Source organism: Prionailurus viverrinus, chromosome D4, assembly GCF_022837055.1.
Source record: "Prionailurus viverrinus isolate Anna chromosome D4, UM_Priviv_1.0, whole genome shotgun sequence".
Lineage (NCBI taxonomy): Eukaryota > Metazoa > Chordata > Mammalia > Carnivora > Felidae > Prionailurus > Prionailurus viverrinus.
The window spans coordinates 14,451,670-14,477,457 of NC_062573.1; the positions used below are offsets into that span (position 1 = coordinate 14,451,670).

Genomic DNA, 25,788 nt, shown 5'->3' on the forward strand with positions numbered 1-25,788 from the left:
AATTTGGCTCCAAACATTAGAGTTTAGCTACTATACTACATAGACTCTCTGGTAGTTACTTCTATGAAAACCAAGTTGAAAGCTTTTCAAAGACTAGATAAAGATGAGTCACACAGATACAGACAACTGTACTTTGTAAGTCAAAGTAGCCATAGATAATATGGCAATAAATAAGCATGGCTGTGTTCCAATGAAACTATTTACAGAAACAGAGGGCTAGGACAAGATTTGGCCGCCATGCTGTAGTCTGCAGATCTCTGGGACCCACACCCTAAGAAAAGGCTTATTTTACAAAAACTATTAAATGTTTCTGTTGTTGTTATTGTTTTCTTAAGTAGGGTCCACGTACAATGAGGGGCTTGAACTCGTGATCCTGAGATCAAGAGTTGGTGCTCTATGGGCTGAGCCATCCAGGTGTCCCAAGAAAAGCCTTATTCTTTTTTATTTATTTACTTATTTTGAGAGAAAGAGAGGGCATGTACAAACAGGTGTGCACAGGAGGGGCAGAGAGAATCCCAAGCAGGTAACACATTGTCAGCCCGGAAACAGCTTATTTTAAAGAATGGCAAAAAGATGTTTATGCTTTAAGTTAAAAATTAAATGTTTAAGATCTGTGTGTAACTAATATCTGAATGATTCCTTGTTTTAACTTATTTTTGTTGTTGGCCAACTATTGGCCCTAACTGCGTCAGATAAAAGGGCAACTCTTGTTCCATAAGAAATTTGTGACTTCTAGGTTTGAGACCGAGCCTGCACTGACAGAGCTTGGGACTCTCTCTCTCTCTCTCTGCCCCTTCCCTGCTTATGCTCAGTCTCTCAAAATAAATAAATAAATAAACATGAAAAAAAATTTTTAAAAAAAAGGAAAGAAAGAAAGAGAAAAAGAAACAAAGAAAAAGAAAAAGAAATTCATGCCTTCTTTCCTGCCTTTTTGCTTTTGCCAAAGCCATCCCCTCAACCTGGAAAGCCTTACTTCCTCATTTCACTAGGAACCACCCCAGTCATCTTCAAAGGCCATTATCTAGACCCACAAACTCCACCAAACCAGATATGATCTCTTCTTCCTTTGAAATCCCACAATAATTAATTTCTACTTATGGGACTTACTTCGCTATGTCTTCTAAATTATTTGTATACTTCAATTATCCCCGCTATTCAACCATAAGCACTTTGAGGGCAATGACTTATTCGTTTTCCTATTCCTTGCCAATACCCAGCACAGGGCCTTACACATAGAAGGTTTTCAGATATTTCTTGAATTGGGTTCTGACATTCTTCTGTTTTCAGTGACTGAACAGAAAGAACACTATACCAACTCCCCCAAACCTATATTCAATTCATATCACTATCACCACACCTATGATCTAACCTGGTTATAACTTTATTTTTTTTTCTTTTTTTTCTTTATTTATTTTTTCAACGTTTATTTATTTTTGGGACAGAGAGAGACAGAGCATGAACGGGGGAGGGGCAGAGAGAGAGGGAGACACAGAATCGGAAACAGGCTCCAGGCTCTGAGCCATCAGCCCAGAGCCTGACGTGGGGCTCGAACTCATGGACCGCGAGATCGTGACCTGGCTGAAGTCGGACGCTTAACCGACTGCACCACCCTGGCACCCCAAACCTGGTTATAACTTTAAACATTAATAGTTTTTATAGTTTAATATTTACAATGCGTTCACTAGTAGACTAGTATGGGTGTGCTTATATACAAGAATTATCATCTCTATGGCAAAATTACTGAGAATTTGAAAGGAATTGTTAAAATTGCCACTTCCTAGCTAATCTTCAGAGGTCAATCCATTTTATAAATACACCTAAAAACTGTGTACTTAAACAAAAATGCTTAATTCACACTTGAGATGAGGGTTGTGCTTTACTTACCTCTGCATCCTCAACAGTACTTAATAGATGTCTGGGTCTAAATCACTCCCAAAATGTTTAGGGAGTCTGGCCCAAGCTCAGAATGAGTTAGAAGGGCTGGGATGGGAATTCAGGTTTCTTGATTCCTGGTCCAATATTCCAGTTCAGGAAGACAGTGGCTTTTTAGTGTACCCAATCTTACTGAGGAGGCCTTACCATTATCTTCCCCTTTCTCATACTGCTGATCAGAACTAGCAGCTGTGTTCCCACAATGGTGACCTAGGCATGCATGTTTGTGGTGTCTCAAAAATGTTGATCCAGATTTTATGTTCCTGCCTATCTAAAAAGGCTACTTAAATACCCTGCATGAAAACATTCCCAACTCAAGAATTCAAGATAAGCACTCAAATGATCCTTTAGCATTTAAAAAAAATGTTTATTTTTAAGAGACAGGGAGAACTAGTGCGTGTGAGTTGGGGAGGGGCAGAGAGATAGAGAGGGAGACAGAGGATTCAAAGTGGGCTCCTCAGACGGCTGTGAGCAGGATGCAGGGCTCAAACTCACAAACAGTGAGATCATGACTTGAGCTGAAGTCAGCTGCTCAACCGACTGAGTCACCCAGGTGTCCCAATCCTATAGCATTTTTGAAAAGCACTATTCAAGGGTGCCTGGGTGGCCCAGTTGGTTTGAGCTTCTGGCTCTTCACATCTGGATTCTTCTCCTTCTGCCCTCCCCCACTAGCCATCTTTCTTTCTCTCTCAAAATAAATAAACATTAAAAAAAGAAATAAAACACTATTCTGATGTTTTAGTGCTGGAATGACAATGATCAGTACGAGGAAGAGGAATTAGAAAGAGCTATGTAAATTACTTATGCATTTCATTCTTTCTTTCCCTGAGAGATAGCCAAGTTCATATTCTAAACAGAGCTATGGCAAAGGGTTCCAGTTCTAGTGCTTAGGTTCCAGTGGCATCATTGTTTTCACACTGTCAGCCTTCACTGCTTTAACCATCTTAATCTTTAAAATAAACACAGGAAGCAGACCACAGCCCCATCCCTCAGTTTAACAAAGGAATCCTAACAAAAATTAGTAACACATAATATTTCTAGCTATTCTATTTCCCTCTTTCTCCTCCCCTAGAGCTTTAAACAATAGTAAAATCATCTTCAATTACCAAAAGAGACGAAGCAACCCTGACTGTTCATAGCTAGTACAACATATCTATCTTTCTGGAAGGCAAGAGTCATTGCTGGGCTCACTGGGTCCCACGTGCAAAAAATCCTAAGAGCATAAGTTAAGGAATGGGAACAAGGATGAATTCCATTACTCACTGTAACAAAGAATAAGAAACCATTATTGCCAAGAGGGTACAGTACTCTGTGGCACAGGTGACCTCAAGATGAATAAAACTGTCCCTGCCCTTGAGGAGCTCACACTTTAGTACAAGTACACAAACTATAATAAAAAGCAGAACCAGGGAAGTACCAAGAGGTGGGAAGTTCTCTAGGAGGTGAATCACTATCAATCACTTCACTTCAGTATCATGTTAACAGACTAAAACTTTCAGGTAAGGGACACCTGTTATACTAAACTGTTCGGGAGAAGCCCTGAGTGAAAGAGATCTATGGAAACGGATGCTATGCTACAGAGGCATCTGGGTGGCTCAGTCAGTTAAGCGTCTGACTGTTGGTTTTGGCCCAGGTCATATCTCAGTTCTTGAGTTCTAGCCCTGCATTGGGCTTTGCGCTGACAGTGTGGAGCCTGCTTGGGATTCTCTTTGTCCCTCCTGCGCTCTCTCTTTCAGAATAAACTTAAAAAAACTGTTTAAGAAACAGACGCTACATTATCTGCTTATCTACACCTTGGCTAAATCAGGCCTACCCAGAGATGGTTTCAGTAACTCTACCAGGTTAGTCAAAGAAACACTTACATAAGATACAGAGAAGGTGGAAACTGAAGAAAGAGAAGTCCCCAACAACTGATGTTGACTTAGGTCTGTGGCCAGAAGACGAAGCAAAACCCAGACCAAGACTGGGACTGGGATTTTTGCGCTTCTAAAGTTTTCTCCTTTCCAACACTCACCCCCAGAATATCCCAGCTCTTCTGCACCTCACTTGCATCGAGAGGGGAATTCTCTAAAGACGTATGCCTCAGTCCAGCAATGAGCACTCCGTAAAGGTGCACAGTGCTTAAAACCTGATAAGGTTCTTGCTCACCCATCAGCTTGCTAACTCCTGAACCAAGAGAGGAGGAGGGATCCAGCCCCAGTCTGCCTGCCCTTTACTCTGTGTGACCTAGGACTAGTCATCCAAGGGCTTATTACCCCGTTTCCCTATTGCAAATTCTGGGATTATGAGGGGACTGGGATTGAATTCGATGACCTCTGAGGTCTAAAAGCTTCTTGATCAGCCGGCACCTGGAATTAGTGGACAAATAGCCCGTTGAATAAACAGTGAGGTCGGCCACAGGGCACAAGCGATAGGGACGTCAAGCCCGTTTTATAGACGGGGAAAGTGAGGCACCGAACACCCTGCCCCAAGGTCACTCTCCCTATGTCACTGTGGGGCCTGACCGAAAGCGCAGTTCTCCAGTCTGCCAGTCTCGGGCCCTTTCTCCTTTCGCAGAGCGGATTAGAGTCGCATGGAGGGTCCTTGTCCCGGAGGCGAAAGGGCTGTTCCTGTGCCAAAGGTGGGAGAGGGCGGGGGGTGTGGGGGTGGGTTGCTTACCTTCCAGATCCAGTTGCCACCGGCACCTCCCTCTTGGAACCTTAACCCGTCACCAATCGCACGACTCTTCGGAAGCCCCCTCCACTTATGCCCGGCTAGACGTGTCCACGACAGCCACCAAGGCCGCGGATTCCTGCCCCTGCCCCGCCCCCTGCCTCGTTGGCCAATCCCTGCGCAGGATTTTGGAGCTCCCGCGAATTTCACCGCCTCTGCAGGCTGGAGAAGCTTTACGTCACGGGCGCGCGTGCCTGCGAGGCCCTCCCATTTGCCTTTCCCCCACCTTCTCCAGCCCCTAGGCCCCTCCCAGCCGATCAACCGTGCGAGAGTTCGTCCTGCCGGAAAGCAGCACGCCGCCGCGGCATTTCACGACGTCAGCGGGGAAAGGCCCCGAAAACCTTCCGACTTCCCTCCCTGCGGCTGGGTGAAAGGCACCGCGATGTTCGGGGCGGGAGACGAAGACGACACCGACTTCCTCTCGCCTAGCGGCGGGTGAGTGACTGAGAAGCGTGGGACCGAGGGCGTGGCTGAGAGAACCGGGCAAATGGTTGGAGGGGTCGCTCTCAGACTTCTTCCCTACTTCCGGGTCCAGACCCCTGCCACATTCCGGTGCTCTACAGGTTTCAGAATCCCGGCACAGTTCGAAACTGCGCTGTATCTGTCCACCTCGATTCTGGACCCGGCATATCCCCTGGCACTCAGTATGGCCCTAGGGTTCGCCTTTTGCTTTGTGGGTCAGTTTCTCCTTCTGTGAAATGGATTACTGATGAGAACATCTGCCTCAGGGTTTTTATAGGAGTCAGTTGAGGTCGATATGACACTTTCTGTTCCCCGGGGACAAGGCAGTGATACTTCAGAATTGGCCCTTCTGGGTCAGCTGCAGCATCCTTCAAGGCCCAGCTCAGATGGCACCTTTTGGTCCTTTCGCTACAGACCCAAGCAGAATGCATTGCTTTCTCTTCCTTATTCCCACAGCTAGGCTGATTACCTCCATCCTTGCAACACCGAACCTATTAGATTATGAACCCTGACGGAACAGGGACTGCTTAGGTCGTTCATCTGTGTCTAGCGCTCAGCACTGTACGTAGTGTGTGCTCCGTCAGTGCCTGTTGAATGAATGATAGTTGTGAAATTGCACTCTAGAGCTTAAAACCAGTATAAGAGACTGCGGTTGCTATTCCCTGTCCCCAGTCATTGTGTCTGTTAGCCTGGGGCACAAGTCTTCACGTGGCAGGATTTTGTCTGTTCTGATAATCAGTTTAGCCTTTTCCCTCAGGTTGTGTCAGTAGACCGCTTGACCTTTGAAAGTGAGCTGCCAGTCCTGCTCCTTGAAGAGCCTTTTTTGAACACGTGTTTAACAAATTTAAGAATGTACAGAGAATGATGAATACATCAACATACACCCCTCATCTTACTGACTACTAACAGATTAAGCGTCTGTGCCTGCTCTCAAGATGCTTCTACTCCTGTTGGAGAGTTCAGTACAAGAATGACCATAAAATGACTCTGGCTGTCTTGGTCTTCCATAGGATCTTTTGACTTACACTGTGACTGAATTTTTATTACCTACTCTTAAGTCCTTTCTTCACCCTCACCACCCCATTCCACCCTTGCTTTCACTTTGGATGGCCCACATCCACTGAATTCCACTTTGGGTTCTTTCAGTTCCTCAGTTATTTTAAGAGTTAAGCAATGCTTTGAGGGGCGCCTAGGTGGCTCAGTTGGTTAAGCGTCCAAGTTCGGCTCATGTCATCATCTCATGGTCCGTGAGTTCAAGCCCTGCATCAGGCTCTGCTGACAGCTAGGATCCTGGAACTTGCTTCAGAATCTGTTTCTCCCTCCGTGCCCCTTCCCTGCTCACGCTCTGTCCATCTCTCCCTTTTTCTCTCAAAATAAATAAACATTAAAAAAAAAAAGAGTTAAGCAATGCTTTGGTTCCTTTTTCCCTATTCTACCTAAAACACTAAAATTTCTACATAGTCCAGCCAGTTGCTGTTGACATAGTCAGCTTTTTGATTTAGGCCTAACTCACCTATTTAAAACAAACAAAAAAAACCATTAGATGAGCTAGCAATTAGATACAGTTAAAAAAATAACAAGATGAACCCAATTTAAAAGAGCAAAAGATTTGAATAGATACTTCTCCAAAGAAGATGTACAAATTGACAATAACATCTTCTTATGTAAGAAGATGCTCAACATCATTAGTTGTTAGGGAAATGCAAATCAAAATCACAACAAGATACCACTAAGACAATAATGGGCCAGTAAGCATGTAGGGAAATCAGAACTAAATATGGGGAGAACTTAACTTTGCATGGTAGTGAGTTACTGTAAATATGGCCATGCAAGCTGAAACTGTACAAAGCAAGCTTAATAAACAATGGGAAAGATTATAATTGTTTCAAAGCCCTTAAAATTTTTGGTTGAAACAAACTGTTGGTACATTGAGATTTAGTGTTTTATTTCTTTAAAAAAAAAAACTTATCAAGAAAAAAGTCAAGTGCTTGCCTTCTCTTTGTATAACTTAAGATATGGAGTGAGCATTTTTTCTGTTTTGGGAAGTTGTCATATTTCTAAGTTTGGATCAGCTTCTGATATTTTATCCTTTGTGTTTTCAATGTTGTAAAATACTTGTAAGAGTTCCTTTAATGTGAAGTGTTTTGCCTTGTCATTTCTTCTAGGACATTTGTCATAACCACTTATTTATATTGATGTTTGCCTTCATTAAATTCCTCTGACTCTATATCTAGAGTCTCTCAAACAGCAGTGGTATCAATTCCTCAGTTTACATTTCTTCTATAACTTCATTTATATATGACCCAAATTTCACTTCCAGCATTATCACGTTAGTTTCTGTGCTGCACTTTTATCTTTGTTGGCCAATTCCCTCTTTTGAGTATCTATTTTTGTAAAATGTCACATAAGCTTATCACTGGGAGACAAGACAGCACAAGCACATGCTTTGCTCTCTGTCTCTTGAACTGGAAAACAGGTGTGCAATATCCAATCACCAACAGACTGAAAGAAATGACACTCTTGGTCACTGATCATACGTGTGTCTGTCGTGTAGTGATCTGTGGACTGAAGAGCTAGCTGCAAAGTTTGCACTTTATGCATTTACTTACAGTTAATATACCTTTATAAGTGAAATTTGCACTGTGCTGTTGAGGGACGGGTATTAGTTTAATTAAGACATACTAACTGAAGATGCTGCATGTAGGAACTGTGTAAGCTGAGGGCTTCTTGTAGTAGAGCAGCAACTTCCATAAAGCAAAACTACAAGATATAAAAGGACAAATAGACACATTAATAAAGAAGACTGTAACAAACATATCCCAAACCTAGAATAAGTGGATAAAAAAACTAGTAAGGATATTTTTTTTTTTAATTTTTTTTCAACGTTTTTTATTTATTTTTGGGACAGAGAGAGACAGAGCATGAACGGGGGAGGGGCAGAGAGAGAGGGAGACACAGAATCGGAAACAGGCTCCAGGCTCCGAGCCATCAGCCCAGAGCCTGACGCGGGGCTCGAACTCACGGACCGCGAGATCGTGACCTGGCTGAAGTCGGAAACTTAACCAACTGCGCCACCCAGGCGCCCCAGGATATATTTTTTAAAAGAGGGAAAGAGCCTTTTGAATCAGTATTTTTAAAAAGTTTTTTTTTATTATTTTATTTATTTTTTTTAATTTTATTATTTTTTTAAATGCTTATTTATTTTTGAAGGAGAGAGAGAGACAGGGTGTGAGTGGGGGAGGGGCAGAGAGCGAGGGAGACACAGAATGTGAAGCAGGCTCCAGGCTCCGAGCTGTCAGCACAGAGCCCGAGGCGGCGCTTGAACCCATGAGCTGTGAGATCATGACCTGAGCCGAAGTCGGATGCTCAACCGACTGAGCCACCCAGGCGCCCTTAAGATTTTATTTTTAAGTAATCTTTACACCCAAAGTGGGGCTCAAACTCCTAACCCCAAGATCAAGAGTCACATGCTCTATCAACTGAGCCAGCCAAGTGCCCCTATAAGAGATACTTTAAATTCACATTCTTCACTAGGTGAAAATATTGGGGAGAAGTCTATAAACGAATGTTAGAGCTCCCAACTTTTATGCAGTGAGCAGTCTGCTACTGACTGAAAATGACAGGATAAAAACAGTCATGTGCTCTTTTCCAGATTGCTGGCCGGAGATAGTTCTTGGTGGCTCAGCTGTGCTGCTTTTCTGAGTAGGCCCATCAAGGACATGAAACATTTTAGTTCTGGGCATTTATCTATGCTCTTAAACGTACACAGCAGCTAACTGAATGATAAAAGACTTAGTAAACAAAGTTGTACATATAACTTATTTTTATTCCCAGTAATAACCAGAAAAACCAAATCAAATTTAAGATTGAGAATATCATAAGTTTTCCCAGCAGTCTCTGATTTATCTATTCCTTCTTTGTTTTTTCCTGAGGAAATAGAACATATGACAGTGGGTGTTGCAATTGCTTTCCACTTCCTCTTATAACTGTAATTTGCTGTAAATATACTTGCTTATTAATTTTCATGTATTTTGACTTGCCTTGATTCCATTTAGGATATTCAGGCCTGGTAGAAGCGGGAGCATTAGTGTCTTGGATGGCTGTCAAGATGATTGATAATCTGTGTTCCAGTTTCCAGGCCTCTTCAAACCCATGCTTAACCTAGAAGTAGTAATCAGGAAGCTTGCCTTTTTTTTTTTTTTTTTTTTGGGCTCTTTTCCTACCATGGTGACTTTGAAATGAAGAAATGTGTGTCTGCTTAAGTGTATGGTACTTCACTTCATCCAATACAGATAGGAATAAGGCACAATTCTTGCCCCTAGGAAACTCCCAGTTTAGTAGTGGAATAAAACCAATCCAGTAATAATCACAAAGCATTTTTAAGAGGCCAGTTACGTAAATACTTGTTTTTATGTGATACATGTTTTAGACTATATAAAAGGTATATGTAGGCAAATCTGATTGGCATAGTAATGAGAAGTCACCAGTGTAGAGGTAGAAAAAAGAGAAATCTAGGGGCACCTGGGTGGCTCCATTGGTTAAGCATCCAACGTCAGCTCAGGTCATGATCTTGCGGTTTGTGAGTTTGAGCTCCACATTGAACTCTGTGCTGACAGCTCAGAGCCTGGAGCCTGCTTCAGAGTCTGTGGCTCCCTCTCTCTCTGCCCCTCCCCTGCTCGCACTCTCTCAAAAATAAATAAACATTAAAAAAATGCATAAAAAAAGATAAATATGGAACTTGATTATCAGAAAGTATTTTAGGTTCTGTAAAGGATACAGAAAAGTCTAGATTCTAATGTTGATTCTGCCCCCAGTGAGGAGTGTAACCTTAGACAAATCGCTTCTCGTCTTTGGTTCTCCATACCCCAGTCTATTAAATATTAGGCTTGCCCTAGGTGATCTTTGAGACCTTTTCCAGTTCTATATTTTTGTATTTATGCTAATAGCATTTTATAATTACAGGTCAGTTTGTGCCCTGATTGAGCATGCTTTCTCCCTTACAGGGGTATCTGAGTTCAAATTACATTTTAAATATATATATTTTTTAAGTTTATTTATTTATTCTTGAGACAGAAAGGTGGGGGAAGGGCAGAGAGGAAGAGAGAACCCCAAGCAGGTTCCATACTAACAGCGCAGAGCCCGACATGGGACTTGAACCCATGAACCCTGAGATCATAACCGAAATGAAGACTCAGACACTTAACTGAAGCCACCCAGGTGCTCCTCAAGCAACATTTTTAGGTAACAGGAAATATGCACATGTATCTAAAATACATACTCTATGCCAGGCACCATACTAAGTATAAATATACATTATCATATTTACTTCTCCCCACTGGTCAATTAGGTGGTTTTTACTATTATACCCATTTTACACATGGAAAATTAAGGGTCAGAGAGGTGAGTTGCCCAGGATCACATAACTATAAAGTGAAAGAGCCTGGATTTGAAATCAGGCAATCAGATTTCTACTAGACTGCCATGTGCCCATTATTATTATTGTAAAAGTAGGTGTTTGATGCCATAGTTCATAAAAGAAATACTTTAACAACAAAAGATCCCTTTTTACTAAAATATATTAATATAGTATAACTGCTGTGTGTTACTGTTTTTGATGAGAAAAGAAAAGGAGTATGAAACTAAGGCTAGATAAAGACTTTGGCAACTAAATGCATTGGCCAGCATTTATTTTTATTTTTTTTTTTAATTAAAAAAAATTTTTTTTCAACGTTTATTTATTTTTGGGACAGAGAAAGACAGAGCATGAACGGGGGAGGGGCAGAGAGAGAGGGAGACACAGAATCGGAAACAGGCTCCAGGCTCTGAGCCATCAGCCCAGAGCCTGACGCGGGGCTCGAACTCACGGACCGCAAGATCGTGACCTGGCTGAAGTCGGACGCTTAACCAATTGCGCCACCCAGGCGCCCCGGCCAGCATTTATTTTTAAAACGTAATTAGTGCCATGATGACTTCCCATAATTATAAACATAGACTCAAGTCCAGAGTTAGCAAGCCCATTCTTGCTACCAGAGAGAAATGTGTACATTTGAAAATACTTTAGAAGTAGAAAAAATAATAATTTACAAGAAACTTATGCCCCTAAGTCTATATAGAGTTTATCTAAGAAAATTAATAGAAAATAGAATGGATTTGAAAGATAATTGGGTTGACCTGGCTTTTGGATTGGTTTTGCAGTCATCAAGGTTGGCCTTTAGAGCATCTATGGAAACATAGTTTACATGACATTTCTGTCTTTCCCTTGAAAAAAACATACCTGCAAAATTAAAACAGCAAATCCAATACCCATACTAAAGATAACAAGGACATTCTTTTCTTGTCACTTATTTGTGCATAAACTCTTTTATGTTAACTAGGTTCTAAGTTTTGTAAATTTTTCACTGTGTTAAAGGCATTGCCCAACTCTCCCAGAATGTTATTCTTTTAGGGAATCTTCCCAGACTGTCTCCATAAAAGGAGAAATCTTGGTTTCCTTTTAATTTTATTAACATTTGTTGATGTCTTATTTAGGCCAGTACTGCTCTCTATGCTTGAAATCTCATTTAAACCTCTTAGTCCTTTAAAGTAGGCATTGTTGGTCCCATTTACAGGAAACTTATAGTACACTATCTTGAAAGAACAGGGTAGTAGTTGCAGATTATATTACATTTATTTTGCAAAATGTTAGTACGTATTAAACTTTAAAATTATTGAGGGAAAAGACCCAAAAAAAGTTGGGTAGTTTCAAGATATTTTTTAAGGTTTTGTGTGTGTGTGTGTGTGTGTGTGTGTGTGTGTGTGTGCTTTTTAATTTTTTTTGTTTTTTGTTTTTTTGTGTTTTTTTGTTTTTTGTTTTTTTGTTTTTTGGGTTTTTTTTCATAATCTCTACATTCAACAATGTGGGCTCGAACTCAACCCCAGATTAAGAGTCATACGCTCTACCGACTGAGCCAGCCAGGCACCCCTCAATATTTACATTACCTAAACCAAAGATGCCTTTGGAGAAAAGGAGCTCAGAGCTAGACTAGACTTTGAGTTCATTTATTGAGCCTGGTACATACCAGACCCTAGGCAAAATATTCAGTCAAGTGGTGATTACAATAAATTGTCAATTATCATGTTATATAATTACTGGTTGATAACTTATATTAATCTGTGTGGAGTATAACTCCATACAACAGCTGCCTGATATATATCTCATATTATAGTTTGCAATTATTCATTATGTAATGCCAATTTCTTTGTTAGAGTATATAAGCTCCTTGAAAATAGAACCTAGTTTTGTTCATCAATATATACTCAGCATTTAGCACAGTGTCTGATACATCTTTCTTTTTTTTTTTTTTAATTTTTTTAACGTTTATTTATTTTTGAGACAGAGAGAGACAGAGCATGAACAGGGGAGGGGCAGAGAGAGAGGGAGACACAGAATCAGAAACAGGCTCCAGGCTCTGAGCTGTCAGCACAGAGCCCGACGTGGGGCTCGAACTCACAGACTGTGAGATCATGACCTGAGCCGAAGACGGACACTTAACCGACCAAGCCACCCAGGCGCCCCGATACATCTTTCTTGAATGAAGGAAGAAGACTCTTATGGGAGTTCCTAAGAAGGTCATCTAACTTAGATGAGATTTGAGATTAGGGGCAGCTTTCAGGGGAGAGAAGGAAGAGGAAGAATGTTTTAAGCAGAGGGAACAGCATATCCAAAGCTAGGGATTAGAAAGAGCTTGCCTTATTTGAGAAACGACAAGTTCTGTGTAGCACACAGTTGGAGATGAGAAGTGGTCAGATAGGAAGCTGGGAAAGTATGGAGAGGTGAGGTCTTGAAGGGCTTTATAAAGCCATCTTGTGGAGTTTGGATTTTTATCTTGGTAATGTTGAGGTGTTATTAAGGGTTTTAAGTAGGGAAGAGACTTGGTCAAGTTTAGTTTTTAGAAAGAAAACTGTGGGGGCGCCTGGGTGGCGCAGTCGGTTAAGCGTCCGACTTCAGCCAGGTCACGATCTCGCGGTCCGTGAGTTCGAGCCCCGCGTCGGGCTCTGGGCTGATGGCTCAGAGCCTGGAGCCTGTTTCCGATTCTGTGTCTCCCTCTCTCTCTGCCCCTCCCCCGTTCATGCTCTGTCTCTCTCTGTCCCAAAAATAAATAAACATTGAAAAAAAAATTAAAAAAAAAAAAAAAAAAGAAAGAAAGAAAACTGTGAATGCAGTGCGGAGAATGGATAAGAAGCAGATAAGACCAGGGCAGGGAGGTGAGTCAGGAGGCTATTGGAGTAATTTAAGCTAGATGGATATGATGGTGACCTGAACCAGGCAAGTGGCAGTAAGAATGGGAAGCGCAAGGGTTCAAAAAGTACTGAGCAAGTAAAATCAAATGGACTCAGGGGTTGGTCATGAACACCAGGGGGGTAAAAGGCAGGGATGATGCCCAGATTTCAGTTTTGGCCGTGTATGTTTGCAGAAGAGTTAACACAGGGGATGTGACAACATCATCCTTAGAAAGTCCTGTTTACAAGGTTGGCTCTTGGCTGGCATCTGGGAACGTAATTGGTAAACAGTTCCACACACTGATACAAGCTTCCCATAAATGATGAAGTGACTTACTGTGCCTAAAGTGTTTATGCAAACAGTATGGTTTGTACTACACCTTGCCTTCTTTCTGGGAGTGTAGAATTTTGGTTCAGGGGCGCCTAAGTGGCTCAGTTAGTTGAGCGTCCTGACTCTTGATTTCGGCTCAGGTCATGATCCCAGGGTCGTGGGATCAAACCCCACCCCTGCCCAAGGGAGTCTGCTTAAGATTTTCTCTTTCTCTCACCCTCTCCTCTCTCCCCCACTCACACGCTTGCTTTCTCTCTCTCTCTCTCTCTCTCTCTCGGAAAAAAAAAGGTTGGGCAAAAGAGGAAGAGTTCAAGGAGCTAAACAAGAAGCCAAAGAGATGGGAAGATGAGAAGGATCCCATGAGCATTTCTTGATGTCTTACTTGGACCAGTTCCTCCTCCCACCCCTGCAAATATCCCCCCAAAAGTCAAGGGAAGAGTTTGTTTGAAGAACAACAAATTAGTTGACAGTGTAAAAAGGCAGCATGAAGACCAAATAAGATAATGACTGATAAGCTGTGTTTAGTAACAAAGAGGTTGTTGGTGACCTTAGCAAGAGCAGTTTCCTTGGAATGGTTGGGGCATAGGATTCATTGCAAGGGATGGTAAAAGAATGGTTCTGCCTGTTAGGTGAAATGGTAGGACCATGTTTGTTTGATGGAGTAAGTATGGAGTACAATTTTATTTCAGTATAATAAATTAGTAAAAGGTAGGAAACTATGACTTGCTAAAGGCAAGAATTTATGGTTTGAAGAGACCACAGAGAGCATCTAGACCAATCACCTCAATTTACATACAGAGAAACTGAGGTCCAAAAAGAAGAAATGCCTTGATCAAAGTCCTGAGGACAGGCAAGGTCAGCTGATGCTGTTCAGATCAGAAATACAATCTTGATTTTGAAGACACTTAGCTGTCACTTCCAGTATAGAATGGTGGGATATACATTCAAGGAGGTATTCGTTCAAAGTTGGAGGTGAGCAGCTTTCATAATGATTCCGGGTTTGAGATATGTCAAATGAAATGTCATTTTCACTTTCTACTAACAGTGCCAGATTGGCCTCTCTTTTTGGCCTGGATCAGGCATCTGCTGGCCACGGAAATGAATTCTTCCAGTACACAGCCCCAAAGCAGCCTAAGAAAGGCCAGGGAACAGCAACAACAGGTAAGTTATGAGGTTACGATTGGCCCCTAACAGGTTAGTTGGAAGGATGAACAGCCTTCCAAAAGTGACATGCCTCAATCAGTCTGGACAAGCTCACTGCCAGCGGTGCATTCTCTCTCTAAGCTCTGAGATCGAATTCCAGCAGCTAGACAGAGTGTGTCCTTTGTCCGAAGTTAATGGAGGGAGGTCTCAGGCAAACTCTTTTACCTCCTGTGAACAGCACTCTCTAAAACTGTCTGAGGCACTCTAAGTAGGCACGGTCCAATGTTTTGGCGAAAAGGAAGAACTGCTTTTCACTTCTTTTACCTGGATAGGTTAGATGTATCCTGACAGTGATTTTTTCCCAATTAGACAGTGATGCTCAGTGCAATATCCCCCGTACCCTTCATTGTGATGGAGACGCATTGAATGAACATTTGTTGAATGAAAGGAGAGAAAAGGGCAACTAATATTTCTAAAATGCCTGCTATGTGTCTGGTCTCAGATGCTTTACATAGATTGCCTTGTTTAATTATCTCAACAGTGCTGTGAAATAGGTAAGACTACCCCCAGTTTAGAGGCTCAGAGAGGTTTAGGGACTCCATCAAGGTCCTACAGCAGTAAGTGACATAATTGAAATTTGAACCCTAACCTGATTCACTCCAAAGCTCTTCCTGTATACTTTGCTTTCTTTGAGTAAGAACCTGAAGAGGAATGAAGGACCAATAGAAATAACCCTAAGCAGAACAGATGGTAAGGGACATTAAATTAAGTGTTTCCTGAATGAAGATGAAAGTATTGAGTGCCTTTTACATACTAGGCACAATGCTGGCACTGAGGATGTTGTTGGGATATTGAGGGTTTTGAAGAATTGCAACGGATATCATATGGCCCATAAGCCTAAACTATTTACTGTTTGGCCCTGTACAGAAAATGTTTGCTGACCTCTGCTCTAAATCTTAACCTGTCACTTTTAGCATCTTTGGTGTAGATTTCTGGTCCTGTTCTCCAAGCCATCACCTGGCCAGATTTCTAGTAGGCTATGCCTCTACATTTCCTCTGGCATATCTCTTCATCAGCAGTGTGATTCTGACTCAATTTAAAGTGGTTGAGTTAATGGATGTGGATTAAAATAAACAACCCCAGTCCCCACCCAATGAGGTAACTTGATTTTGTTTTAATCAGAAAACAACAACTATGAGCTAATTACACTTTTAAAGGGAAATTATAGAGGCATTTCAGCTTAAAAATTACCTACACAGTCATATGTAGGCATTTACAAAAATAAAGTAGCAAGACAGGAGACCCTGTCTGTTCAAGGGATATTTGTATAAGAAGTCTTTGTGGGGAAGGTGGCTGCAATACAGTTCTTGAATCTCTTCAGATCTGAATGTAAAAACGTCAGATACAAAAGACAAACCTATGGATAACATTTACAACAACACCCGTTGGAAAGGTATCTTCATGAATATCCCAAAATATAAGAAGGTCTGGACAAGCCACAAGGCTGTGTAGTATCAGCATTTGCGTGGGAGCGTACAGGGTAGTGGTGGGATATCTCCATCAGAAAATGGGAGAACCCCAAGTAGCCACCAAATGTTCTTGGAAAATATGGCAGGCCAAGCTGAAACTGGAAGGCGTTTTGCCCACTCTAATTGTGGCTAAGTACAAGGGGTTGATAACGGGGACTGGAAGAGCTAGAGTAGTCTCACTCCTATGAGCTTTTTTTTTTTTTTTTTCTTTTTAGAAGTAGGCTCCATGCCCAGCGTGGGGCTTGAACTCATGACCCTGAGATCAAGAGTCACAGTCTCTACCAACTGAGCCAGCCAGGTGCCCTGCTCCTATGAACTTTTGAAACTCACCCCCTAGCGTGGCCTTCCAGGACAGGCCCCCACACTGAAAAGAACCTTCTGGGAGTGGAATTAAAATTGAAGAAGATAGGGATATATTAGAAGTGAAGAAGAGAAGATCCAAATAAAAGTAGGGATGGGGTGGGGCGCCTGGGTGGCTCAATTGGTGAAGTGGTCACATTGGGCTCAGATCATGATCTCACAGTTTATGAATTCAAGCCCTGCATCAGACTCAGTCCTGACAGCTCAGAGCCTGGAGCCTGCTTCAGATTCTGTGTCTTCTTCTCCCTGCTCCTTCCCCACTCGTGCTCTGTCTCTCTCTCTCTTGTTCAAAAATAAATAACCCCCCCCCCCAAAAAAAATTAGAAAAAAAAAAAAGTGTAGGGATGAGGCACCTGGGTGACTCGGTTGAGCCTTCTACTCTTGATTTCAACTCAGGTCATGTCCCAGGGTTGTGAGATTGAGCCCTGAGTCAGGCTCCACACTGAGCATGGAGCCTGCTTGAGATTTTCTGTCTGTCTCTCTCCCCATCTCCCTCTCCCTCTCTTTCTCCCCCCTCCCCTCCCCCTCCCTCTCCTCCTCTGCCCCTCTCCCCACTTGTGCTCTCTCTCTCTCTCTCAAGTTAAAAAATAATATGGCACAAAAACAGACACTCAGATCAATGGAACAGAATAGAGAACCCAGAAATGGACCCACAAATGTATGGCCAACTAATCTTTGACAAAGAAGAAAAGAATATCCAATGGAATAAAGACAGTCTTTTCAGCAAGTGGTGCTGGGAAAATTGGACAGCGACTTGCAGAAGAATGCCTGGACCACTTTCTTACACATACACAAAAATAAACTCAAAATGGATGAAAGACCTAAATGTAACGCAGGAAGCCATCAAAATCCTCGAGGAGAAAGCAGGCAAAAACCTCTTTGACCTTGGTCACGGCAACTTCTTACTCAACACGTCTCCAGAGGCAAGGGAAACAAAAGCAAAAATGAACTATTGGGACCTCATCAAAATAAAAATCTTCTGCATGGCGAAGGAAACAATCAGCACAACTAAAAGGCAACCAACGGAATGGGAGAAGATATCTGCAAACAACATATTAGATAAAGGGTTAGTATCCAAAATCTATAAAGAACTTATCAAACCCGACACGCAAAAAACAAATAATCCAGTGAAGAAATGGGCAAAAGACATGAATAGACACTTCTCCAATGAAGACATCCAGATGGCCAACCGACACATGAAAAAATGCTCAACATCACTCATCATCAGGGAAATGCAAATCAAAACCACAAAGAGATACCTGTCAGAATGGCTAACATTAACAATTCAGGCAACAACAGATGTTGGCAAGGATGTGGAGAAAAAGGATCTCTTTTGAATTGTTGGTGGGAATGCAAGCTGGTGCAGCCTCTCTGGAAAACAGTATGGAGGTTCCCCAAAAAACTAAAAATAGAACTACCCTTCAACCCAGCAATTGCACTACTAGGTATTTATCCAAGGGATACAGGTATGCTGTTTCGAAGGGACACATGCACCCCGATGTTTATAGCAGCACTATCAACAATAGCCAAAGTAAGGAAAGAGCCCAAATGTCCATTGATGGATGAATGGATAAAGAAAATGTGGTGTATATATATATATATACACACACACATACACAATGGAGTATTATTCGGCAATCAAAAAGAATGAAATCTTGCCATTTACAACTACGTGGATGGAACTGGAGGGTATTATGCTAAGCGACATTAGTCAGAGAAAGACAAATATCATATGACTTCACTCATATGAGGACTTTAAGAGACAAAAACAGATGAACATAAGGGAAGGGAAACAAAAATATAAAAACAGGGAGGGGGACAAAACAGAAGAGACTCATAAATATGGAGAACAAACTGAGGGTTACTGGAGGGGTTGTGGGGTGGGGGATGGGCTAAACGGGTAAGGGGCACTAAGGAATCTACTGAAATCATTGTTGCACTCTATGCTAACTAATTTGGTTGTAAATTAAAATAATAAAATTTAAAAAATTTTTAAATAAATAAAAATAAAAGTAGGGATAGAAATAGAATCAGGCAGTCTCAGGAGGGAGCCACCATATTTTTTAACTCTGCAAAAGCAACAGAAGAGGGAGCTCTATGAAGTTAGGAAAGCCACTTGAACCCTATCTCCTTCTAAAAATTCAGAAAAGCAGATTTCACGTTAAAATGAGCAGTAGGAACTTAGCAGAATCCAACTCCATGTAAAATTATAAGAACAAAGAGAGCAAGAAACAGAATAATATCCCTACAGTGAGAGCTGTAGAGATTCTGTGAGAATGTTTCTCAAAAACTACCACCACCTGTTTAAGAAAGTAATGTAAGACATGAAATGAGAATTAGAAAATCTCAGAAGTAAGTGACAAGACTCAGGCAAGAATTAGAGACATAAGAATTATTTCAGAAACGAAGGCTAAACGAGCAGGAACACAAGAATGAATACAAAGAGCAGATCATGCCTGAAGAGAAACAGAAGGTTCACAGAAGGACATTTTTAAACAATAAAAAATTTGAGAGATAAAAATGTTCCAAAAGAAAGTGTGATAAATATTAAAGATGGCAAAGAAGATCCAATACGTAGAGAGAGAGAGAGAGAGAGAGAGAGAGAGTGTGTGTGTGTGTGTGTGTACACAGGAAGGAAAAAAAGGGGGGAAAGAACAGACTTTAGAAACTACAGTTCAAGAAAACTTTACTCAAAAAAAAAAAAAAGATTTGAAAGTACATATTAAAAGTCCTTGTCAGTGGGGAATTCAAGAATCTGCAGTACTGATTTCAGAGAGGAGGAAGTGCTGAGCCAATAAGATCCCACGATTGTGAGCACCTGACTTACCTTCTAGCAACTCCGTGAACAACCTTCCCCTTTCCAGGGCATTAGACAACCAGAAGAGTATTGTGGGAGAAGCTGAACTAAGCTTCTATCCTAAAGGAGGATGCTAGGCTGATCTTGGGCAGACAGTAATTTTTCTCAGCGTTTCACACTTGTCCTAATAACCTGCCTCTGACCTTAGTTACTTTTTTTCTTACAGCTTATCAAGAGAAAAATATTATTGTAGTGTTACATACAACTGGACAGTAGTGGTTGAATTAACAACTATGTTGTAGGTTTTTACAAAATAATAAGGGAAACATGAATAACAGGACAGTAAGCAAACAGTGTAAGTGGCAATTCATCTAAACAAAACAAATGACCATTACAAATCTATAGAAAATATTCCATCTCTGCTTCATTGTAATCAATAAATGCAAATGAAAACAACAATGACATGGTATTTCCCTTTTTCTATTGCCCAGCTTCGTTGGTAAAGATTTTAAAAAACAGCCCCCTCTTGTTAGCAGGGGTGCAAAGCTGGCATATTCGCACTGCTGGTAGGGATGTAAACTGATGCAGTAAGGCATTTGGGCAGGACGTAACAAACCTTTAAATGTTTTACACTTCTTCACTCCATAATTCCAGTTGTAAGAATTTGTTCTAAGAAAGTAATTAGTGGTACATACAAAAATGTGTTTTCAGGATGATCACCATAGCATTATTTATAATAGAGGAAAATTGGAAACAGTCCAAAGAAATGTCAACTTATAAGACATTGAATAGGTTCTGGTAGAGTCATAACGTAGTATTTTATGTAACCACCAAAAAGTATTTTTAGGATTATTTTATCTTTGTTTTGGAGAATGCTTTAAAAGAAATACTAATACTAAGTAAGAAAAGGAGATTGTCAAATTGGAGTATTAATTTTGTTTAAAAAAATAGAGAAAAAAAGCTGTCTTGAAAAAGGAACTAGGAATAAATACATCAAATTATGAACTTTTACTTTTAGCTGGTGAGACTACAGGTCATTTTTATCTTCTTTATCCATTTCTGTATTTGCCAAGCTTTGCATATTACAGAGTACATGCATTCTATAATCAGAAAAAAAGATGTGTCAATATTGTTAAAAAACAAAATTCAACTGAATAAATTTTAAAGATCTTCCTGACTTTATTCAGTGATTCATAAATTGGGCAACCTCCAATCTAGCAGATAGAAAGGAGCTCTGAGGAGCTGAAGAAAAAGGACTCTTACAGAGAGAAGGAAGTAGGAACGAGGAAGTTACAGGAGGCAAAAAAGCAAGATCGCTATTGCAGGATTACTTTCCTTTAGTGGGTGGCAGGGGTCTATTATGCAGATTGTCTGACTTGTGCTGAGCTGGGAGTTCCTGATTAACTGGTTTAAGATTCCGTTTCTGGGAGAGCCAAAACTATGAGTTAGTCTCCGTTTGGTGCCCTGGGGCTTTGGCATAAGTGACTCCATTTTAAGCTTGTCATCTTTTTAACAATACAAAAAGAAAGAAAGAAATCAAGCAAGGATACTTTTGAAAGTAAGTTCTTGGTTTCTTGTCTTTACCAGTGTTCTCCCCACATTCATGTGGTGAGTGTAAATATGCAATTTTCTCTTAATATACTGTTTTATTAAAAAAAATTTTTTTAATGTTTATTTTTGAGAGTCCGAGCGTGAGCAGAGGAGGGGCAGGGAAAGAGTGAGACACAATCTGAAGCAGGCTTCAGGCTCTGAGGTGTCAGCACAGAGTCCAACGCTGGGCTTGAACTCACAAACTATGTGATCATGACCTGAGCTGAAGTCAGATGCTTAACCGACTGAGTCACCCAGGCACCCCTAAATATACTGTTTTAAAACACTAATGTTACCCTGTACCCTGCAAAAGTTAAGTAATGGATATGACCTGAATATCATCATAAATTTTCTACCCCAAAATAAGGGCAGGAGAAATAACTTTATTTATGTTTATTATAGCTGGCCAAATATTGGAGAAAAGAAAGTAGATGGGATAGGACCTTGCTGTGTTTGGAGTGGAGGCAGAGTCCTGGATTCTAGTCCTAGGCTTGCTGCTATCATTGTGTAAGACACTGGGGTGCTTAGAGCCTCAGTGTCCTCATCCCCAGATGAGGTCATAGGGTTGTTTTGCAGATCAGATAAGGCTAATGGTCACGAAAGCACTGTACCACTTAACTGTAAAATGTAAACAAGAATTTTGAAGCCCCTTTAGTGGTTAAAATCAGTTTCAGCAAAGACATGAATGACATCTTTTGTTTTTTTCTTCATCTTCAGGAAATCCGGCAACACCAAAACCAGCACCCAGTACAACAGGCACTTCCACCGTATTGGTTGCAACAGCAGTCCATGCGTATCGATAGTAAGTAGCTGAGAAGGAGTGCTCTCTGCAGTTAGGGTTAGGTGCCCATCTTTTCTCAATAAGCCTCTGTTCATTGTGAAATAAACTGCAGTTAGGCTGCACAGTCCTTCCACAGGCGAAGTATCAGTAATGCTTTTGAACATTTCAGTTCGAGAATTCGGTATGTAAAACCCTGAAAAGCCGTTATCTTGTATACCTTGTGTACTAGGAAGTGCTTGTACCCTCAACAACTGCCTTCTTAAGTGCTGAAAGGAAGCCACTTCACTGAGATATTATGAATAGATATTTAGAGAGTAAAGAAGTTGTAGAAGAGCTTTAAATTACGAACTGCTCACCTGTGTTGTCTTCTTGAGACTGAATGACTAGATTCCCCACTTCTACATGGCAGAAGAGAAAGCTGAGTTTAAAGAATTATTAGTAATACCTGTTATTTTTCTTGCTTCTCTAGCACAAATGGTCAGTATGTAAAGCAGGGCAAGTTTGGTGCTGCAGTCCTGGGGAACCACACAGCCAGAGAGGTGAGAACTCTTGTGTGTTTTCAGGTGTCCCAGATCATACTGTTGAGCTGGTTTGTACTTACGCTTGCCCAGTGTCTCACGTATCAGAGGATTAGAATGATTGTTTGTTTGTATTGAATGTGAATTTTTAATACAAGGTACATAGTAATAGTTATAGTCCTGTCTTGCTTACTATTGTGCATTAAAACAAAGCAACCATTCAGTCTTTTAAGTTTGACCTTTGTGTTATGGAACTAGCTTAAGACTTTGGAGAGTTTTAGAGTAAACCATTTACTAAGGACAATCCTTTGTTAGGTAATGAACAACACTTAGTGTTCTACTTAGAGCATTCTGTCTTTACACCTGAATTAATGACTGGTGTTTATCCTTTGAAAGTTTGACAATGAGTTGGGTAGTTGATCACACAGAATACTATTGGTTTGGATCAAAAAGAAGATATGGCTAGCAGCCCCGAGACTTGATTTCCTTGTGTGAGTTGTCTCTAGCTTCAAGTTCTGCTCCAGAACATTTTAAACGTTGGTGAGAGCAGCCTAAGAAATTATGGAATTTCAGAGGTCCAGTGAACTAAGGGCCATGCTCCTGAGACACTCAGAGACCTAGATAAGATGGCCTGTTCAGGTAACTAATGTAATAGACAACACTCATTTGTATTAAAAACAAACAAAAAAGTCTAACTGGATATTTGGAAACACACATAAAAATCGTGGGACTAGAATAATGAACCCCCAGAAACCCATTACTAGGTTCTAACAGTTATTAATCTTGTTCCATCGTTTTCTTTTTTTTAATGTTTATTTATTTATCTTGAGAGAGAGAAAGAGTGCATGCTAGGACGGGGCACAGGGAGAGAGAGAATACCAAGCAGGCTCCATGGACAGCGTCACAACCATGAGATCATGACCTGAGCGGAAACCAAGAGTCAGACACTCAACTGACTGAGCCACTCAGGCTCCCCTCTTCTTAGTTCATCTTAATTCCAGCCTGTCTTCCTTCTTCTTAGTCTTATTTTGACTACATCTCCAGCATACAATTTTACCTGTAAATACTTTAGTATATATCCCAAGATCTTTTTCCTAACATAACCATTATTCAATTATCACCTAAAAAAACCCACAATAATTTTTTGATCTCATTCACTACCAGCTAGTGTTCAGATTTACCTGATTCTCTCTCTCTCTCTTTTTTTTTTTAGTTTGTTTTAATCAGGATCTAATAAGGTCCATACATTGCAGTTGGCTACCATGTCCCTTAAATCTTTCATTCTCTCATCCAGAGGTACATAGTGTCTAACTATCCCTGATTTTGTTATGTAGTAGCCATCCGTGATTATTATCCAGATGTATTAATTCATTAGGAGTTGCCATTGGATTTTAAAAATCTGGTATTGAGACTCCACCAGCCTTCAGCCCCGATAAGATGCAGTAGGTTATGGCAAGTAGCAATTCCCACTGCAACAATTGTAAAAAAGCAGATAAATTGCAAAAATTATATTTTAAAATTCACTGGAGAGCTCTAGAAAAGATGTGGACTAGAGGAACTAAAATTTCAAAGAGGGAAAAGCCGATGAGCCAAGTATTTCCTTCTCTTGGTTCTTTTGCTGATGTGCCTAGGGGTGGACCAAGCATCAGGTATGGCCCAATCAGAGAGACCTCTTGGGGGAAAGAGATACTGGCAGAAGCTAGAGGAGCTCCAAACACAAGATTAGTTTTTCCCCATGGCACATTTGCAGAATTCTGGGGTGGCGTGGAAGTCCAGGGGCTGTGCCAGAAAGGCAGAGGGAAACTTCTGTCATCTTGTGGTGCATAGGAGATAAAGTCCTACTGTAGGGGGAGTACCTGTAATAAGCAGCAAGCAACAACTTTCATCTCAATACATTTGCTAATTTTGAACTTAAGGGGGAGGAGAACCCAGCTCAGAATGTCTGATGGGCAGAACTTTCAGGACCAAGGAGTCAGAGACCTTCTAGGTTCTTAATCAAAAGTCAGGGAAGATAATGCTTGAGATAGAGACAACCCAGAAGTAGATCAACTCTTGATAAATCTGTGAATCTTCCTTAACCAGTTCAGCCTATAATTGGATTGGATTGAGGTGATCAGCCCCTTACTCTATCTGCCTAACATAGGATAAGGAAAGTACTTTCTGGTACCAGATTGTATGTGAGCCCCCAAGTTCTTCCCTCCCCTCTGGAATTGAATTGTAATTATTTGCTTAACTATGATTTTGTGTGTATGTGGGGGTGGGGGGGGCGGTGGGGTGGTAAATATAAATGAAACAAAATATTTTCAGGAGCACCTGGGTGGCTCAGTCTCAGTTAAGTGTCTGACCCTTGGTTTTGGCTCAGGTCATGAACTCACAGTTTGTGGGTTCCAACCCCGTGTCGGGCTCTGTGCTGAGAGTGTGGAGCCTGCTTGGAATTCTCTCTCTCTCTCTCTCTCTCTCTCTCTCTCTCTCTCTCTCTCTGCCTGCCCCTCCCCTGCTTGCTCTGTCTCTCTCTGAAAATAAATAAAATTATAAAAATTAAAAAAGAGAGAAAATATTTGCCGTTTTAACCATTTTTAAGTGCACAGTTCAATAACATTAAGTACATTCATGATACTGAGCAGTGTTCACCACTGTCTATTTCCACTTTTTCATTACTCCAAACAAAAAACTCTGTCACCTTTAAACAAACTTTCCATTCTCCCTTCCCATATCCCCTGGTAATCTTTAATCTTTTCCTTTTTTTAATATTTATTTTAAGAGAGAGGGAGGAAGAGGGAGGGGCAGAGAGAGAGAGAGAGAGAGAGAGAGAGAGAATCCCAAGCATGCTCTGTGCTGTCAGTGCAGAGCCTGACGGGCTTGATCTCACAAACTGTGAGATCATGACCTAAGCTTAAACCAAGAGTCGGCCACTTAACTGAGCCAACCTGGCATCCCTCTAATTTACATTGTCTCTATGAATTTGTCTATTCTAGATATTTCATATAAGTGGAATCATACAATATTTGTCATTTGTCCTTTTATGTCTGGCTTATTTCAATTAGTGTAATGTTCTCAAGATTTATCCATGTTGTAGTGTGTTATCAGAATTTCATGCCTTTTCAGGGCTGGATAATATTCTGTTGTATGTAGGTAACACATTTTGTTTATCCATTCATCAGATGATCGACATTTTTGGTAGTTTCTCCCTTTCAACTGTCATGAATAATGGTACAGTAAACATTGGTGATTATCTATTTTCAGCTCTTTGGGGGATGCACTAAAGGTGAAATTGCTGTGTCTTATGGTGATTCTGTTTAGCTTTTTGAGGAGCTGCCAGACTGTTTCCACAGCAACTGTACTGTTTTACATTTTCACAAGCAGTATGTGAGGGT

At 41.0% G+C, this 25,788-nt stretch overlaps 2 protein-coding genes across 5 annotated transcripts in view; one reads left to right on the plus strand and one right to left on the minus strand.

Moving 5' to 3' along the window:
* Window positions 1–4,734, minus strand: part of SLC31A1 (solute carrier family 31 member 1) — a 41,674-nt gene extending 36,940 nt beyond the window's left edge. Inside the window, exon 1 of the mRNA XM_047829755.1 lies at window positions 4,591–4,734. The gene's annotated coding sequence lies outside the window, so the exon portion shown is untranslated. The remainder of the gene's footprint in view (window positions 1–4,590) is intronic.
* A 225-nt stretch (window positions 4,735–4,959) lies between these two features.
* The window catches only part of FKBP15 (FKBP prolyl isomerase family member 15), a 58,183-nt gene continuing 37,354 nt past the window's right edge, over window positions 4,960–25,788 (plus strand). For 3 of the 4 annotated variants that reach the window (XM_047829581.1, XM_047829582.1, XM_047829583.1), the window contains exons 1-4: window positions 4,960–5,079; window positions 14,742–14,857; window positions 21,833–21,917; window positions 22,366–22,435. In XM_047829581.1, the coding sequence (XP_047685537.1) occupies window positions 5,027–5,079; window positions 14,742–14,857; window positions 21,833–21,917; window positions 22,366–22,435 (324 nt within the window). In that variant the 5' untranslated portion in view covers window positions 4,960–5,026. Of the gene's footprint in view, window positions 5,080–14,741; window positions 14,858–21,832; window positions 21,918–22,365; window positions 22,436–25,788 lie in introns of those variants that run through there. The other variant, XM_047829584.1, reaches the window with a different exon arrangement.